The sequence below is a fragment of the Kogia breviceps genome, chromosome 15 (genome assembly GCF_026419965.1).
Source record: "Kogia breviceps isolate mKogBre1 chromosome 15, mKogBre1 haplotype 1, whole genome shotgun sequence".
In the NCBI taxonomy this organism is placed as follows: domain Eukaryota; kingdom Metazoa; phylum Chordata; class Mammalia; order Artiodactyla; family Physeteridae; genus Kogia; species Kogia breviceps.
In genome coordinates this window covers 7088622-7109259 of record NC_081324.1, presented here as the reverse complement: position 1 = coordinate 7109259, position 20638 = coordinate 7088622, and the positions used below count along the sequence as shown (strand labels likewise).

Sequence of the window (20638 nt, the reverse complement as noted above, 5' to 3'; positions counted from 1 at the left end):
TTTTCAAACAAGGTGATGCTAAACAGTACTTAAGTAAACAAGACCCAGCTCGCAGTGTTGGCATAATGCAGGAACAAAGGTTTCAAAGTAGTTCAGAGAGAGAACCAGAGTGATTATGAAGCGATCTGCAAGTATAACAGAGAGGAAAGAATAAGCAAACAAACTCGAAAGAGTCTGGACTGAAGCAGTCATTATTAATTTCCTTTTGTGAGCGCAGATTTAAATTTAGTCAAAAGAATGTTTGCTATATTAATTTTATTAATCTGACTGCACTAGTTTGTAATTTTGTTGTGTTTTATTTTTATATTATTCTGGATTTATACTTGTCTAAGAGTTATAACTATAAGAATTTCTACCTAGATTCAGGCTTATAGAAATTCTTATGTTCTTAAGTAACATAAGAAAAGAAATTTAGTCAGCAGGTTTCATGGGAATCATTTAAATGATGTCTAAATATTAGTCAGATCTGAGAAAAAACTTACAGATAAGTTACAAAGTGACTTAATATGTTTTAAATGCATATGGGCACATGGGATGGAAAATGATAAGAGAAACAGAAAACAGACAAAAACAACCCCTCGGTAAGGAATATCAATGATCATTCTTATTAGCTATATTTTCATCAACATTGCGATTATCAAAGCTAACAGTATATGTAGTAGGTTGTTTTTTATTAGCACCATTATTATATAAAACTGTGTGTATATTCTCTAGAAAGACTGAATTTAATACGTCTTTATTTTATCACTAGGGAAATAGTGTCGGGTAAACAGGCTTAAATCACGGGTCAGCAAACATTTTCTGCAAAGGGTCAAAGGGTAACTAGGTATTTCATGCTTTGCAGGTCATGGCCCTTTGTCACAAATATTCACCTCTCTGCCGCTGTAGCAGGAAAGCAGCCACAGGCATAAGGAAATGAATAAGCGTGGCTGTGTTACAGTAGGATTGTATTTACCAGATCAGACAGTGGCCAGACTTGACCAGCTGGCCTAGGTGCCCCATATGAGTGCCATAAAGCATGCTGCTCTGTACTACTGGTGATTCAGATGATAAAGTAGTTTCCCACCTGCCCCTCACCATGGATGGAAGAGGAAAATATTAATCACTCACTTGGTCCATCTCTTTCAATTTTTATCTCTTTCAACAAAATAATAATCCCTAAGTGGACACTATTCCCTTTACCCCTTAGGGTAAACTCAGAACTCCTATATCCAGATAACTAACAATTCTATTTCTTGCTGAACATGTACTTCCCCGTAACCTTTCTTCAAAACTACCACTCTGGTGACAAAATGTACCATACATGTAAGTTTACAGAATGACCAAATGATAAAATGAAATGTGAAACAATAAGTCAATTGAATTAGTGGAAACTTAAAAGAACTCAATTTTGAATACATTTTAACTGGCTATTTTTAAAAGGTAACAAATTTTATATATATTTACATTAAAAAAGGCTCTTGCTATTCTAAAATTTAGAAGAGACTTTATGAAAAATTAAAGACAGCAGTAATATAAAAAACAATCGTTTGTTTATTGTAGTAGGCAACTACTAGATGGAAACCATCTTACAAAAATAATTAACTACACTACACCCTTGGCTACCAGAAACTCCTCATGTCTCAAGACAAGACACTATTTTTATTATAACTTTCCAAGTTATCATGTAAGTAGGATATTATACAGGCAGCTTTACCCACTCACCATGCATATGTGTGAGAAAAAAGGTGGGTTTCTACATAAACAGAAGAAAATCTACCTCATTGTTTTATAATCACATCATATGTATCTTCATAACACCACAGGCTTTTCTTACTTGTTTTTATAGTATCCTGACATATGTTTCATTTCTTTTTAAATGCATTTTTTGGGCTCCTCAAGAGCATTGCAAATTTCTTGAAGCAAATACCTTGTTCCTCTTTCATATACCATGCCATAACTACTTACTTTTAGAGAATACATATAAATTATATATAAAATCAGAAATAAGGGATTATCTTAATTTTTATTAGCAGAACAACCCCAAACCCAGCAAGACTATCTTCTTACCGACCACCGTCGCCCAGTACCTGGCCAGACCCATCGTAATAGATGGGAAAGAGGCAGGGCCAGCTTTCCTCAGGAGTGTGGCCAGAAGGTTAAATAAATGTGTCCATGTCTGATAAAAAGCCGATATTAACTCTGTATCTATAAAATTAATCAAAACATTTCAAGTTATTAACACAAAGAAGAAAAAACTCACCAAGACACTTCATTACACATAAAATAAGAGGTATGTATTCATCAAATGAAGACAAATGTAATTCAGCATGATCCAAAATTTATTTCAATTAATTTCTCCTTTTCATTGCTTCTTAAAGATCTCTCTTCCACCCACCTTCCTATAGATAAATGAATACACACTCACACATCCTCCTCTTATTAAAGCATATTCAACAATAAGCAGAAACTGGCAAATTGAATATTAAGCCATAGCCTCAGAACCACATATTGGGTACATCATAGAAACATGTCATTGCTTGTGCTACTTTTATAAAAGTGAAGTTTTTCCTGTTTTCTTTATCCCCTCTAGCAGCTTTGTGTAGGGGTGAAAGGGGAAAACATAATGGCCAAGGTCACAGCAGTAAAGAAAGGAAACTTCTTTGAAGAACAGAAAAGAGTATTTCCCCAGAAGGAAAACCGTGATACAAAAGAGGATTCTGCAGCTTTGCCTATGTACGGCGACGGGTGCAGCAATTAACCTTCTAGAGGAAAAACAGCTTTTCCCTTCTCTCCACCAGGCAAATGGGAGCTGGAGGGCAGTAGCCACCTGAGGACAGTCGTCTGTGGCCACAGCACCAGCAGTGGTCTGCCAGCTGTGTCAGGCTCATCACAGGAACGGAAGCCCCCCCCACCAGTGTTCTTCAGCACCCACGAGGCGCTGGGAAAGGGCATCTTCCGGGGGGTTTGGACCGCAGCAACCTTTGGCGTTCCTCAATCTTTTGGTCACTATCAGCTCTATAAGTAGGAGTCGTCTTAATCATACGTCACCTTATCACAATCCCTATGAAATAGTAACTTCACAGACACCATATATCTGTTTATGTAATATCTATATACTTGTACTTTACTCATAAAAAGAGTAAATATAAAGCTTGCTAGCTTTAATATAGGCTTAAGATGGTCAAATAAAATATTTAAGTTGAAAGTTAAATTAAAAACTAAAAAGTGATTCATACTTAACTTTATAACTGTGCTTGCTGAATAATTTTAATGTAATTTACTCACACATATAAATTAAGATATATAAAATTATATATGAAACTCAACAAATCATATAAATATATACCAGAAGTATAATCAGTGTTTTATAAAATCATTCAAAACTGTTATTTTTGCAGAAAAAAATGTTAATTTCTTAAAAATTAATTATTTTAGTGAATGTTTAATGTTTGAAAGATATGAGAAAATAACTTTTAACTTAAACACCTGCTAAATATACATTCAGATATTACTGACATTTTTTCTTTTCAGCACTTGGCATAATTAATTATGGGTTAAATAACTTTCATATACTTAAATATTAAAATATATACAATTTTTATTTAATTTTCAAAGCCCCAAATCAAAGCAAGGAAATCAATAAAACATCCACAACGCAGCTGGTGGCAGCCAAAACATGCAGGCCACCTCTTGTCATGTGACTTTGGGATCAAGCATTAGATCAAAAGCACTCCAATCACAGCCATGTTCACACCAGCTTTTCAGCACTGATCTTGCATATTTCCCAGACATGTTCCATGAGATCAACGTCAAAGCTTCTCAAGTGATACCCAACAAGAGAAACTAAATACTAAGGAATAAGATTTTATTGAGTAGAGCTGAGCTTTTGAGGGCCACAAACCACTCTAACAGCTAAGATTTTTCTCCCCCATCCCTTTCCCTCAAGAATCACTTTTTGCTCGTTGTAGGGAGACATCACACTTGTAGAGAAAGCATGGTGTAACCTAACTAGCTTAGTCAGGACATCACTGCCACTTGTAAAATTTCCATGTAAGTAATTACTGCTGCTCTAGCACTGGGATAACTTAGTACTGATGAGACACTGAGGACCGGCTTTGCTGGGCATCATAAGCCACTTCACTTACCAGACCTAAACCCTGCAAATCCATAAATTCGAAGGACTAAATAAGAATGAACTGATGGGCAAAGAGAATTATCACATGATCAATTACTTCATTATAAGCTATTTTAGACAATTATCATATCTTAATTTTGACAATGAAACTTGTTTTAATTTTCTCCACTACTAAGCTCTATGTTCAACATTTCATCAAAGTATATTTTTTAAGAATTCCAGGACTTCCCTGGTGGTGCAGTGGTTAAGAATCCACCTGCTAACACAGGGGACACGGGTACGAGCCCTGGTCCGGGAAGATCCCACATGCCGTGGACCAACTAAGCCCATGAGCCACAACTACCGAGCCCGTGTGCCACAACTACTGAAGCCCGTGCGCTCTAGAGCCCGCACGCCGCAACTGAGCCCACGCACCACAACGACTGAAGCCTGCATGCTCGAGGGCCCGCGCACCACAACTACTGAGCCCACATGCTGCAACTACTGAAGCCCACAGGCCCAGAGCCCGTGCTCCACAACAAGAGAAGCCACCGTGATGCGAAGCCCGTGCACCGCAACAAAGAGTAGCTCCCGCTCGCTGCAACTAGAGAAAGCCCACGCACAGCCAACAGAAGGCTCAACACAGCCCAAAAAAAAAAAAAAAAAAAAATTCCAGACCTTAGGAAATTTCTGATACTGTATTCTAGACTTGCTTAAACTTGTTATTTAGCCATTGACTATAAGAATAATTACTATCTAATACTTAGTGCACTTTCTAACATTTCATAAAGAACTTTACCCTCATTTAAAATGACAGCACAGGGAATGGTCCTTTATTATACTATGTAATTGCCTCAAATGGTCTCCTGGAACCACTTAAAATATCCAAACTATAAAACACATTATATAAGGCTTCCAAAATACTGGCAAAGAACAACCCAAAATGTGACCTTGATCTGAATACCTGGTGCAAGGTAAGATATTCTTCCTCAGTATTATTTACTTTCATCCTAAACTAAAAAAATAAAGCTTACCTGTTATATCTTTGGTGCATATGGTGAGAACTCTGATGATGTTTGTGATTAGAGGTTTCAGAAGCTCATCCTGAATCACAAGGTCAGGATCTACCAATAAACATGACTGCAGAAGCCTGGACAAAGAAGACAGGTATTCTAGGAGAAAGGATACCTATTCGAAAAAGGATATAAAGTAAAACAAAGCATGTCATATGAAAAGCCCATCTCAGTGATAAAGTGTTTTAGTTCTCTATGCATTAAAGGAAGTCACCTCTGTGTAACATAAGTTAATAAAAAAGTAATAAAACATTCATCATAATTTTTAAAGACCTAAAATGAATATGCAGCAGACAAAGCATTATTTTTCTCATAAGCGTGTCACTAATGGCCACGTGAACACTGTCAACTATAATGACACCAAACAAAGCAATGTTTCCAAAACCAAATTCTGAATTCTGTTTAGAGAAAGAAAGTCTTCATATTTTTCAAGTAGCTAAATTGTAGAATCAATACCCTGGAAGAAGCACAAAAGGCACTCCCAAACCATAAAATCTACAATTTTGAAAAGAAAGATTATAAGATACTCTTTAAAGTGTACAACTGAGGGGTGGGAAAAGCCAGCTTAATAGCCTAGTTATTGCTACAAATAAAATGCAAACATGTCCAATGTTTGGTCTCAACTATCCTTCAGCATAAAAATACTATTCTTAGTTACAAAAGAAAAATTGAATCTTCCCCCAAATTACCAATAAAAACATCTCTGGAATGTTGCTTGATACATACTAATACCATAAGAAGTATTAACTGGCAAAAGTACTTTAAAAACAAAATTCTCTGATATGTAATATGTAATTTAAGAATAAACTGCGAGGACTCATTTGTCCACTATCCCCAGGCAATGAGACAGCCCATATAAATGAACTTTACAGAGATATTCTGAAGCCTCTGTCTTGTTCTGTACACACGTGCACGCACACACGCACGCACACACACACACACACACACACACACACACACACACACTGTTTTTCCTCCCACCTTATTCGGCTGCTGTTGTGAAAGCAGGGACCATTGGGCGTTTGTGGAGGCACAGTGCCTCTATGGTAAATGGCCTCAGACTATTTCCAAAGAGTTCTTCTGTCCTACTTCTCTTGATGAAAGGTACTCCCTTTATCTAATCTGCAGATATATTTTACATAAAAGTATAGGTGGTGCGACGCTTCTCCTATTGGGTAGAATGCAAGCAGTTTGTGAAATTTAATTTCCTTATTGCTGTGAAGTATTTTTTGATCCCTTCATACACTACACTACTGAAGTTACAGCGAGTCTGCCCTCTCCAGGTATGGTGTAACCATAAATAGATAAACCATGGGAGGTGAGGAAGCATTAGAGAGAGAGAGCAACTGAGCTGTCAAAGATTCTTTTGTAAATTACCATACTGAAGATGTAATCAGCTGTTGATATCGTAGATCATAAAGTAACTCTTTTTGATGTTTGAAACTCCTGCTTCAAATAAAGAGACCAACCGACCGACCCCAGGCTTCAGAACCCTCGCACCCTGGTTGCCTGCAGGCTCGCCATGCAGAGTCCTGCCCACACACTCTGCCCAGACCCACGGCCTGTTTCCTCACCTCCGACGCGTCTGCTCACACCTCTCCTCCCGGAGGCCTTTTCTGACCACCCGACAAGAAAAACATCAACCTGTCTCCCCTTTACCCATCCTCATTTATTTTTTCCACACCACTCGTCACCGTCCGATAAAACAGTTAAATTGTATTTACTGTTTACGGCCTGCCTCCTGTGCCGAGGACACGGACTTTATGTGGGCGGGGGTGGGTGTCTGCTTTGTTCACAGACTTTATGTGGGCGGGGGTGGGTGTCTGCTTTGTTCACAGATGCATCACCGGCACCTACAACACAACGTGGCAAAGCATATGCTCCAGAATTTTTCTGCAATGAATGATCTTATATAAGGACAACAAGGCAAGAACATTTAGTCTACATAGGCCAGGTAGTGCAACAGTAAGAGCGTGGCTCCTTCCTGAACCAGCCTGCGCGGGCTGGAATCTCGGCTCGGGCCCTTACTGTGTGAGTGACCCCGGGCAAGTGATTCATCTCTGGGCTCCAGTCATTTCCTTCATGAAACAGGGCCGCTAATGCTGCTTCATGGGGTTGACGTGAGGATGACATACATTCACACAAACAGGCACCCGTGAAGGCCTGTGACTGTTATGACTCATTCGTTCCACAGGGACTGGATGAGCGCCTGCCGTGGAAGCGCACTCTGCCCGACACTCAGGACACGACGGCAGGAAACAGGACGGCCCTGCCTCCGCGGAGCCCTGAACCCTCTCGCCCCATCTCCGCCTCGCAGATTTGCTCTGGCCACTCCTTTCTGCTTCCTGAATAGGCCGGCTCTCAGGGGCCCTGCCAGGCCCCGTAGGACCAGCTTCCTCACTAACTTCAGGCCACACGTCACTGTCTGGAAGCCCCTCCCCGACCACCCTATGCAGAAAAGCCCTGCCCCCCCAACTCTGACCTCACGTCCTGTCCCTGCTTTAGTTTTTCTTCTTCGACGTCTAACACATCATCAGGCATGTATGGAGTTGCTCACTATCTACTCTCCCAACTTGAGGGAAAGGGTCTTTGCTTTATTCATTTAGGGAAGATCCTGGTAGGCCCTTAATAAAGATTTGGTGGATGGACAGACAGGAAAATGGAGGCGATGGCCATTTTGCAAATAAGCACACTCACAAGTGAAAACGCTGCACTGGGACAGTGTTTGGAAGGTGATGCACAGTGCTACCCTCCCTTGCCCTGGGGCGTCTGCCTTGTTCAGAAAGCTCAGAGAAGACATCACAGAGCAAAAGATACTGCTAGCCCACCGTAATTATCTCTAACCCCAAATAAATCGTGTAGCCCTTCTTACAAAATCTGATTTTACGATAACACTTCTATTAGCAGCAACTACACTAAATATCTGTGAAGGAACAAATATAGATTGATTCTTATTAGACTGAGTTTTGAATACACACAGAATTTAGTCACCTAAGTATTTCACAACTTCAATTTAGGTGGAAATGACAGAGACAGCCTAAAATCACAGAAGGGGAAGGTGGGCTCTACAACATCCCCCTTTTTTAACAGGCTGCTCAAAGATACCCAGATCCTTGATTAAACATTTCTAGCTGGTTAATGATGGAACCAGGAATACAATCTAGGTCTTCAAACCCCACTGCTCTTTTCTACCATCTATTAAGTAACCTATTTCAAATAAGCTCATCATACCACGTATATCCTGAGAGATTTTCAACCTTCTCCTGTGGTTAGTATACCCTCAGCAGAATTCATGTTTCTGGCACTTAAGGGTAAACGAACGCACGCGCAGACGCAGGAGCTTACCTGAGCCTGGGTGTGTTCAACAGGAGGTGACGCAGGCAGCAGGGCCTGGAGCTCCTGGACGCTTGTCTCTATGAGGGTGGCATCTGCGATGCTGTGAAGGACAGAGAAGGAGCACCCTTCAGATGATCGGTATGCTTATTACTGAAGACTAATTCATCAGAATTTAAAGTTCAGATATAACCATGGACAGAGTTCAAGAAAAAGGATTTTTATAAAATAACGGAAATAAATGTTTATAAAAAGTTACCCTACAATATTTCAGAACACAGGAAAAGATCTCATCAGATAAATGTGGGAAACAAAGAATTCTAAGAAAAATATCTTAAAAGCAGAATAAAATATAATAAAGCCCTTGCAGAAGGAAAAGAAACAAGAGAAAGACCTTGGTGGTTATGTCCCTATTTAAAACAGGAAAAACATTTGCCAGGAAATAAGTTCTGATTTAGAAAGTAAAAAACAAAATAATGAAAAACAAACAGGAAAAAAAATTTTAAATCAGAAATAAAGAACAGGGATGGAAATATAAGCCTTTGCCATAAAAGAGTCTTTAATACCTCTGTGCCCTCAATGTCACAACAGACTCTTAACTGACTCTGGAGAAGCAAGAATATTCCTAAAGCCCCATTCCGACCCTTTTTGAGGCAGGAAACATTCAAGAAGGAAAGGCAATCGACTGGCAGTTTCCTTTCTTCAACTCTAGTAGGCATCAAAGTAGCAAAGATGACAAATGAATGTAAACAGAACTCACACCCTGCTGCTTAATATAAAGGGCGGAGTAAAGGAGTAATCACAACTGAGTGAAGGGAAGCAAGGAAGACTTCTTTCTTTTTAGACTGTCATTATCCCAGAAAGAAAGAGAAAGCATTGTGATTTGGCAAAGAGGAGGAAGACATTTCAGACAGTGCATGCTCGAAGGGCAGAGACACAGAAATGCAAATGAATATGTGGTGAACAGGAGGGAGGTACACTTGGCTAGAATCAACATATGTCAGGAGAAAAGGAACACTTACGATAAAAGAGTCTCCTAGACAACATCACTTGTAACCCTAACAGTAACCCCATTAACTAGGTGTTATTAATGACACTTCAGAGATTAACGTTTCTTTCCCAAGGCTGCAACACTAGGGAGAGAAAAAACTCTAATTAGGACTTAAGTCAGACTGAATTCAATATCCTTGGACTTTTTAACTATACCATATAGCCAATCAGGAAATCAGAAGAAGTTATGTCAGACACTGATTAACATTAGATAAATGAAAGAACCAAATAATGATTTCCCTAAATTTTTTCAGACTGCTTTCTAATAAAACTCTCAGGCTCCCATAACTAAATAACTCCAAATGAACTTTAAAAATGACTTTTCAAGCCAAGGGCATTATTCTGCTATGACTGCTAGGGAGATGACCCCTCACTCCTCCTTCAATGCTGAGCGACCAAGGAGACTTGCATCGCATTCCTTGAAAGTGGCAGAGGACAAATAAGGTTTCAGAACTTCGGAGTTTAAAAAAAAATCAGGACGGGGAGCTGGGGAAGCTTAATAGTCAACATAACAAACCCACCCAAGTGCTTTAAAAGATCTAAAATAAAAACTGTCGAGACAATTCTGGCAAAAGCAAAAACCTGCAGTCTACACGCCTCTCTGGGAGTATTTATCTCTTACCTACAAAGAAGCTCTATGAGACTAGCTTGTCGAAAAGCATTTGCAGTGTCGCCTGGAGTCGTTGCCAAGAGGCTGTCTAGGAGGCTGCACATCGCAGAAAGAAGAGGCGGAGTGACAAAAACACACTGTCTGGGCAGAGGAGCAGAAAGGGATGAATCATGAGGAAGCCGTGGAGTTGCAGTTTCATGCTGACCTATTATTGAAATAAGTGTGAAAATTATCACCATTTTGTTTACCTTGCGGTTATGTACAATATTCACAGGTTTTGCTAATCAGAGGAAAGTTCCTAAAATTGCCAAAGAGAGATGGCTGGGAAATTCCCTTAACTGTTCAACACACCTCAACCCCGAAGCTAGGGAGTCAGACGTCCAACCCCTCCAGAGTGTGTGTGTGTGTGTGTGTGTGTGTGTGCGCACGTACACAAGGGTGTGTGTGTGTGTCTACCTTGGGTGACAGTGTACTAATCAAGACAAGAAGGGCAGGGCATGGTCTTGTGTCCCAGGCATTCAGACACTGAGGAACAAACAGATGCTCCACAATCCTTTTTTTTGAAACTCTAGGGGTCAGAAGTGTTTCAGAATTCAAAATATTTTTAGATTTTAGAAAAGTAATAAGGTACGTGTACCATATATTAATGAACACTTCCAATAGAATCTTGGGCATCAGCCCATAAGGAAATAAATATTTCCGCAATGTAGCAGACACATAATCACAGCAAGCAGGATGAATACATAAGCAAATACAACCTCAAACTAGGATGGGTCAGATTTTGCAGCCAACTATATGCAGGTAAGGGCAAGTTTTACTGCCACCTGTGTTCTGAGAAAACTTTCCGTTTTCAGAGATTCTGGATTTTAGAATTGAAGACATGAGGGAACTTTCCTAGAAGACTCAGCAGGCTACTGCTAACAAGAAAGCTTAATCTGCCTCAAGATTCCCTCATGACCTTCGTTTATTTCTTTTTTAAAGAAACATCATATTTTGAATAAATCAAACTTACAGAAAAGTACAAGAGTTCAAAAATTCCCAATATACCTTCACCCAGATCCCTAAATATTTGTATTTTACCACATTTTATCTACCTACCTACCTACCTTCTTATGACTGTTTGTGAGCTGCACACAAATGCCCCTTTAATCCTAAGTTAACTTCCTAAAAACAAGATTTTGTCTTTTATAACCACAGTACAATTATCAAAACCAGGAAATTAACATTGATGCAGTGGTGCTACCTAATCCATAGACCTTTTCCAAATTTTGCATACTGTCCCACCAACATCCTTTACAGCAAAAGGAAAAAGTTCTTTTTCTTGTTTGGATCCAATTCGAGATCTGCTTTGCCTTTAGTTCTCATGTCTCTGAGTTTTGAACTGGAAGGGTTCCTCAGTCTCGCTTTATTTTTCAGGACCCGGACATTGTGTGAAGGACGCAAGCTAGGCCCCTTGTAGAGTGTCTGAATTTGATGTTCCCTCACAATTGGATCTTCAGGACATCATATCATGAGAAACATGATTCCTATCTGGCCCGTTATGGGTGGTGTTATCTTTGGCCATTTGATGGATTATGGTGGTGTCTACTAGGTTTCTCCATTATAAAGTTATAATATTTTCCTTTGTAACTAACTAATTCCGTGGAGGAGGCACTTTGGAACTATTTACTGTCAAGACAGATTTGATATTTTAAACTAAATTGGGAAAATTAAACTTAGGGAATTCCACAGAAATAGTTCAAATGCTTTTAAGGGAAAATTTTATATATTCACAAAAGATGTACTACATGTCTTCAGCATTTCTAGGGCAGCATACAGAAGAAAAGAATACCAATAAAATAGGAGGGGCTTAACATTTAAGAAATTCAAACTCATTCAATATATTTTTTAAAATTTAATATTTTATCTGGAGAGAACTATCTCAGTTATTTATATTTGTAATACTCAAATATACTAACATTTTTAAATTTTGTAATGATTCTTTTCAACTTGGTAGATCAAATGTATGCTTATAGATCATGAGACTCTGTTAAAGCCTTTCTTAAAACATAAAAAGATTTTTCTTTTACAAAAGTTAGAAACTAAACTTGAAAATGACAAGTTGGACATCTAAAGTGGCCCTAATGTACATGATAGGGAAAATTCTCATCATCCTGCTCTAAATCGCTTTGGGGCATAGTAATTCCCTGGTTAATCAATGATTAACAGAGCAAGAAATAAAAGGACTAACCAGCTTCATGGAGAAATCCTTCGCTGAGAATTCCAGCTGAGGGCACTATAATCTCATTATCACTAAAAAAATTTTATCTTAACACTAACTATTTTAAAGAGACGGAATTTAGAAAGATATGTGACAACAAAATTGCTTTAGTCTTAAGGCTCACTGACAAGATATATTTAATGCTTTCTAGTACTATTCAAGGATTCGTTGGCAGATTCAACAAAAAGGAGTAAAATACTTCTTTGTCAAATACATACACTGAAGTAATTGGCAAACAGTAAAACTGTGCATGAATATGTATTCTAAGCACAATCCTTGAAAATAAAATAAATCCAAGTCAAGAATAATGAAATCAAAAAACAAAAATCACACAACTGTATGTTCACGTAAAAACCTGTATGACTGTTTGTAGCATCATTATTCATAAAAGCCAAAAAGCGGAAACAATCCAAATGTCCATCAGCTGATGAATGGGTAAATGAAAAGCAGTATATCCATATATCCATATATATCCATATAGTCTATCCTCAGGGTGGGACATCACATTCAGTAATAAAAGTGAATCACTGACACAGACTACGACTCGGACGAGTCTTAAGAACATCCTGCCGAGTGAAAGACGCCAGACACGAAGGAACACATATCATGTGATTCCGTTTTTAGGAAATGTCCAAAACAGGCAAATCTATACAGAGGGAAAGTATATTAGTGATTGCCTCAGGCTGGGGAGAATGGGGGAGATCAGGAGTGATTGCTTATGGGAACAAGGTTTCTTTTTGGGGGAGATGAAAATGTTCTAAAACTGACTGCGGTAATGATTGCACAACTCTGTGAATATATTAAAAAACAATGAATTGTACACTTAAAATGGGTGAACTGTATCAATGCAAATTATATCTCAACAAAGCTGTTTAAAAAGTAGCAACGTAACACACTCTTAGAAATAAATATTCATGAAATTCATTATCAAATTTCATTTCATGCTCTGTGTCCTTAGCCACTTAAAACAACCTGAGTTTGCTCCTTTTGTTCTTAAGAGGATCAAATGAGTACTTTCTATAATTAAACTCTTTAGTATATTGTTAACATAAATTACTAAAAACCAAAACGAGACATTGTTTAGGAAGTTATGGAACAAACACTGTAATGAAAATTCAGAGTAAAGTCTCACTTAAGCAAGTATCTCTAAAGTTTTAGAAAGCATTTTCTCTGCACATGCTTATATTTCAGTGTTTAAAATTATCTTTTTTTTAGGTAGTATATACTATATAGGTTAGGAATTTAATGCTACTGAATAAAGGTCTATCAACTGTCTTAGAAGAAACAAAAGTTAGGCTGTAATCTATATAAATATATGAAGCATAAAGCATAATAGTGTTGGAGGCAGTGCCTAACACAAAGAGTAAAATCGATATATTGTCATTAATAAAAATAAATCCTAGGCTACTCACCACACATTTCTAACGAAATAACAAAATAAAACACTCTGTGTGCTTTAAAATGAAAGCATAGGCTTTGCAAAATACTTATGACCCCATTCTCGTCACTTTCAAGTGGATTACTGTGGTCAACTGAGGTGTTTTCCCAAAAGGGAAAAAAAATGAAGCTAATTAATATTCATTAGTTCCTCGATTCAAACACCAAATATCTATTCTTATCTAATAGGAAACCATATGGCAGACTGTTTATTTGATGGCCAAATTCCCATTTATTAGTTAAGAGTATTTGTTTTGTTAATTTCTGATATATTTATTCTATCATGTTCTGTGATATTTCATTTTGTTCTTATCTAGACAGTTTGTTCTGTGACTTATTTAATTTGGTTCTTATCTAAACATTTACTTTCAACATATCTGCCTGGACCAACTTATTATCTTTATTTTTGAAAGTAGAATGTCTTCCTAAAAGGATACCTTGAGCCACAAACTGGTCATGTGAGGCTTCAGGGAGAGGCGCCGTGCAGAGCACTAGCGGCTGAAATTCAGCACTTGCCGACGAAGCTGCCACCTAGGGATCAGTAAAGAAAATCATTCTATACTCGGAACAGTCACTCATTAACATTACTAATTGGAAAATGAAACACGAGCAATATATATACAAGATATCCTCGAACAAAAAGGTATATTACAAAAGTATACTAGTTTGTATAACTGGAAAATATTCCATATCTTGAGAGTTAAAACAGGTTTTTGAATGGCATTTTCCACTTCTTCTTATAGGACCTGTTACAGTTTATATAAATCAGTAACTCAGAGGAGCAAAGTTTTTATTTGAAGCCCATCTAGATTTTAAGGTCCTGATAAAGCCTATTCCCACTTACGCTCAAATGTTGAAAGGCCAAAAAAAAAACCACTATTTTATAATTCGTTGTGTCCTTCGAGATATTTTGCACTTCTTAATTCATAATAAAAGGGTTTTTTTTTAAAGTTTCAAATGGCACACACAAATTGTAATAGTGCCTCTAAAAGAATCAGCAGAAGTATTAAAAGATTGTCCTCTACCTCTCCCCATGTCACAAATGAACTGTTTTTAAAAATTAGGCAATATCTGACATTGTTCTTCAGAATACATTTTTTGAAAACATTAAACATAACAGAAATTCTGTAGAAAGCAAACACAATTTCACGCACAGGTTTACCAATGAGCAGGCTGTAAAAGCCTTAAAACTGAAAAAGCCCAAACTGATGTCAAGTACCTCATATGTGTAAAATACTGTATCTTCCCATCAATTTTCTTTTCTCTGAGACAGCATGAACTTTCCATACTTGGATAAGCTCCAGGTCCGTGCATGCATACAGGTAAGCTGTCTACAGAACTTATGAATCAACCCTACCACAAACCCAGATACTGTACAGCTCATGATATTTGCATATTGATTACATATCTATTCTGACGCTTAAAGTAGGTACCTTAGACTTGATATAACAGGATGAAAACAAAACCCAAGGTTATTTTCATTTGCAGTTTCTGATAGTAAAGAGAATATAAATTTGAAGAAAATGGCACACGAAATTAATACATAGTTTTAAAAAAATCCCTCTTTCAACTTAAGACCTCAATCGCCTCTCACCACTTCAAGTATGACATTACAGTAATAAGAAATAAGTGACAGAAGTTGTAGCCAAAAAAGTAAGCTAAGCACATAAAGTCACCTAAAAATGAAGGCTGGATAAATGTCAGTCTAAATAAATCACTCATAAATAAGCATGTATAAAATGCCTTATTTGATATAACATTAGATCTACATAACAGGGAAAAAACCTAAAGACATTTAAAAAATTATATTTACCTACAACTGGTTATAAGAGATGTGTTTAAAAAAAAAAAAAACCAGTTCCTGTCAATAGACATCAGATAACTTTTAGCGTGTGAAGCAACAAGCATACACGGAGACTGACGTCACAACCGTGCAGGAGCTGATGAATGAGCCTGGCTCCTGCCACAAGCTCCCCTGGTTACACAAGAAAATTTAAGAGGACAAGGATGCCGGAATCCTTTATCTTTTCACTGAACATCTTTTTAGTTGGCAAACACTCAAGCAGTCCTCACTACTGATGAAAACAGAGATAGCATTCACTGCAGGAAAAGAGAGCTTCTGAGGGCCACTAAATACCTGGCTCATTAGAACGCTAAGGTGCCATTCGTGACCAAGGTCAGGCATTAATAAACACCATGATTTTCCTCCGTATAGTCCAAGGAAGGGATACACAAATTTTGAAAATATGATTTTAGAAAGCATCTAATAGTTGCATTATAGCTTACCCCATATGGCTGAGAAAACACAAGAACTTCTTTCTATAGCAATACACTGTGTTTTAAAAATTGATTAGGGATGATTTATATTTCTACTAGCCTTTCCATATTTTTAAAATTTGCTATATTAACATATTACTATTCTAATAAATAAAGGTAAAAAAGTATTAAGCTGACTTGCTCTACGACTATGCTCAAATCCTGCTTGCTTGAAAATAATCTTCAATGGACATTCATTTGATTATATTTAATAATACACATCAATACATAAATGTATTGTCATCCTGTTCTATAAAATAACTTTTAACTACCATCAAACAAATGTCAATTCATCTTTCTCTAATATCCTCTGTAATGCTTCATGACATTTTACTTTGCTGAAATGCCTTCATATCTTTACAGCTGTTATCGCTTATCTCTTCAAATCCAAACCCGGACTCAGCTCTCCTGGCTCACCCCACCTGGTTACACCAGGAATCAAACTTCAGCCTCTTCTTCCCACCCTCAAAACAACCCCATCTTGCATTTCCTGAATATCTAAGGCATTCAGTACCACACAGCTTGGCATTCAGCTATTTCCTAATTATGCTTTATGTTCTCAAGTAGACTTTCAAACCTCATAAGTGGGTACTGAATTCTAAGACATATTTGAGTATCTTTTTAGTTTCTTGCAAACGTGTACATAATACAAAAAAAGGATTGATCCTTTAAAACCCATTTCAATTGCCACTTCTTACACAAAATCACTGCCTATTTCATCATTCCTTCTAATCTAAGCTCACTGCACCCTGACTGTAACATCTATTTCGGGACTAATCACATCTTGCTTTGTAGTGAAGGAGCAAAACACCATGGCCAACGACCTGGGTTCTAGAGCTAAACACACTTCTGGATTCAAATAACGCTCCACCAGTTAGCAGTGCTGGAACCTTACACAAGACACTTATTCATTCCATGCCTTAATCTCTTCTTCTGTAAAACAGTAAAATGATTTTCAATTTTTTAAAGACTAAGAGGACCCACGAGTAAAATTTCTTTATAAATGTTTAAATAAACTTAAAGTAAAATCAGTTTTCCTTAAATTAGTGCTCCAGGAAGTTTGAAGAATCACATATTTCACAAAGAAAAGCTCAAAAGCAAATGACCCACATTTCCTCTTTTTTGATAACTGATAAAACAGATTTTTAAAAATACAGACATAGGGCTTCCCTGGTGGTGCAGTGGTTGAGAGTCCGCCTGCCGATGCAGGGGACACGGGTTCGTGCCCCGGTCTGGGAAGATCCCACATGCCGCGGAGTGGCTGGGCCCGTGAGCCATGGCTGCTGAGCCTGCGCGTCCGGAGCCTGTGCTCCGCAACGGGAGAGGCCACTGCAAAAAAAAAAAAACAAAACAAAAAAAAAACCAGACATAATTCTGCTCAAGAACAGCAGAAAAGATCAAATTTTGTTCTTAAAGCTGTTGCTACAAACTGGTTTGTCCTAGGCATAAACACCTATCTAATTTGGGTATTTCTGAGACGTACAAATGTGATTTCAGGAGGAAAAACAACTGATACCTGACCTCTCTTCCCGTGGGGAAAGAGACACTGAGTCGAGGGAAGCCATCTCTGAAAAGGCATTTATTACCAGGGCAACACTCCCAAGGTAACAATGACACTCCTTACTCTACCTAGAATTTGCAAAACATACAAGTCGCAAATCAACTAAACTAAAATTCATTAGATAACACCATTAAAGTCCCTAATGTGGTGTTAACAGCACAGAAAGGATAATGACCCAGCAACGGCACACTGGATGATACAACCCATATCAAAAGACAGTGCTGGGCTTCCCTGGTGGTGCAGTGGTTGAGAATCTGCCTGCGGGTTCAAGCCCTGGTCTGGGAGGATCCCACATGCCACGGAGCAAGTAGGCCCGTGAGCCACAACTACTGAGCCTGCGCATCTGGAGCTTGTGCTCCTCAACAAGAGAGGCCGCAATAGTGAGAGGCCTGCGCACCGCGATGAAGAGTGGCCCCCACTTGCCACAACCAGAGAAAGCCCTCGCACAGAAATGAAGACCCAACACAGCAAAAATAAATAAATTAATTAATAAACTCCTACCCCCAACATCTAAAAAAACAAGATAGTGCTTTCCTCAGAAAGACAAAGTGGAAAAACAAACCAATCAACAAATTGTATCTTTTCTCAATTCTGGGAGACATACAAAATAATGATATAAATAACCAGATAAACTCATTAGCAAGATTTACATCCACTCAACTGATACCTCAATTTGTAACTTCAACATTTTCTTATACCTGAGAAAGTATTAGTTGGTCTGGGTACTGACAGTTTAGGTTTAAAGTAATACTGGTATAAGGGCTTCCCTGGTGGTGCAGTGCTTAAGAATCCGCCTGCCAATGCAGGGGACACGGGTTTGATCACTGGTCCAGGAAGATCCCACATGCTGCGGAGCAACTATGCCCATGTGCCACAACTACTGAGCCTGCACTCTAGAGTCCGCAAGCCACAACTACTGGGCCCACAAGCCACAACTACTGAAGCCCGTGTGCCTAGAGCCCGTGCTCCGCAACAAGAAAAGCCACTGCAATGAGAATCCTGCACACCATGACAAAGAGTAGCCCCTGCTCACCGCAACGAGGGAAAGCCTGCACACAGCAACAAAAACCCAACACAACCAAAAAGAAAGAAAGAAATTTAAAGCAATGGTATAATGAATAAACTCTCCATATTTCTCTCCTGCTGTAAAAAAGATACATAGTATATCTCATATGGTAAGGAAAACATGACAATTCGTAGAACTGGGGTAATTAGATTAATTTTTGTGAATAAAAGTCATCAGTTCAGTGAGTAATTCACCAATACCAAATCTCTTCTGTTTGGAAACCAAAAAAGAAAGAAAAAAGTTGACTGTAAAAATTCTAACAGGTAATACTAATCTTTTGAGAAACTACAAGAAGGTAAATCTTACATAAGATTATATATATGAATTCTTAAGAAAAAAAACAGATTTCACTGGTATGTATTTCTAAAAGTCTGTGTGATATCCTAACATAAAAAAGTTAAAGACTTTTGCATTAATAGAGGTGCTTCTATTTTAATAATGATTATAATAAGTGACATATTTCCAAAGTGTTTCTTGGAAAATCTAGTATCTTAATCTCTAAGATTTATATATTATTATAAAATAGAGAAATACAAAAGTTTGATTTGCTTTTGTTTTTTGTATGTAAGTTTTCTTGTATAGAATAAATATAACTTGGGGACTTCCCTGGTGGCACAGTTAAGGATCCGCCTGCCAAAGCAGGGGACATGGGTTCAAGCCCTGGTCCGGGAAGATCCCACGTGCCGCGGAGCAACTAAGCCAGTGTGCCGCAACTACTGAACCTGCACTCTAGAGCCCGTGAGCCACAACTACTGAGCCTGCGTGCCACAACTACTGAAGCCCGCATGCCTACAGCCCGTGCTCCGTAACAAGAGAAGCCACCGCAATGAGAAGTCCACACACTGCAACGAAGGGTAGCCCCTGCTTGCCGCAAATAGAGAGAGCCCGCGCGCAGCAACAAAGACCCAACGCAGCCAAGTTAATTAATTAATCAATTATTTTTTAAAATGTAACTTGATATCTACAAAATAGCTAACTCAAAGTTATTTACAGCAATTACTATTTACTACATACCTACTATAGCAAAGAACTGAAGAACGTACAAAGATTTCAAAGTTAGTCTACAGCCCTTTAAACAAACAGGGTAACCTAAGAAGACTTATTTTTAAGCACATATTAACGCGGTACTTCTGTGAACTAAATAACCAATTAATACAATTCCCTTTAGCATTGAATCATATAATTATTTCTCTTATTGAGACAAAGATACACACTATTTCTTTTCTTGCAAAAGAAAGCATGACATCTAGTGGAATTAGAGTAATTATTCTGTTTTTCTAAATAAAGATTCAATTTAGCACTAAACAGAAACTCTTTGGAGTCTAGAGGGAAAAAAAAAAGTCTCTTAAAACTTAGCAAAAAGTACCAGTCTCTTGAGAAACTGTAGGTGAAACTTATTAATGCCTGTATAATTATTTAATTCTCATATTATTTTTGCTCCTGGAAGCAGTGGTGTCGAGGCTTTGCCTTCCTAATAGGTTCTACAACACAGTATATTGTTCCAAAAATACACTGCAGGGCTTCCCTGGTGGCGCAGTGGTTGAGAATCCGCCTGCCGATGCAGGGGACACGGGTTCGTGCCCCGGTCTGGGAAGATCCCACATGCCGCGGAGCGGCTGGGCCCGTGAGCCATGGCCGCTGAGCCTGAGCGTCCGGAGCCTGTGCTCCACAACGGGAGAGGCCACAACAGTGAGGCCCGCATACCACAAAAAAAAAAAAAAAAAAATACATTGCAATGCTTTCCAGTTGAGAAAAGCATGATTTTGTATGCTTATAAAACAAATGAAACCTAGCATGTCATTATTTAGAAATACTTAGTGTCTCAAACTTTTTAGA

At 38.3% G+C, this 20638-nt stretch overlaps 1 protein-coding gene across 5 annotated transcripts in view; it reads right to left on the bottom strand.

Annotated features, from left to right (window-relative positions):
* Window positions 1-20638, bottom strand: part of RTTN (rotatin) — a 140369-nt gene that overhangs the window by 29616 nt on the left and 90115 nt on the right. For all 5 annotated transcript variants that reach the window (XM_059041409.2, XM_059041414.2, XM_059041413.2 and 2 more), the window contains 5 exons: window positions 14297-14390; window positions 10175-10367; window positions 8515-8605; window positions 5131-5284; window positions 2050-2187 (listed from right to left, as the gene is read on the bottom strand). In XM_059041409.2, the coding sequence (XP_058897392.1) occupies window positions 2050-2187; window positions 5131-5284; window positions 8515-8605; window positions 10175-10367; window positions 14297-14390 (670 nt within the window). The remainder of the gene's footprint in view (window positions 1-2049; window positions 2188-5130; window positions 5285-8514; window positions 8606-10174; window positions 10368-14296; window positions 14391-20638) is intronic.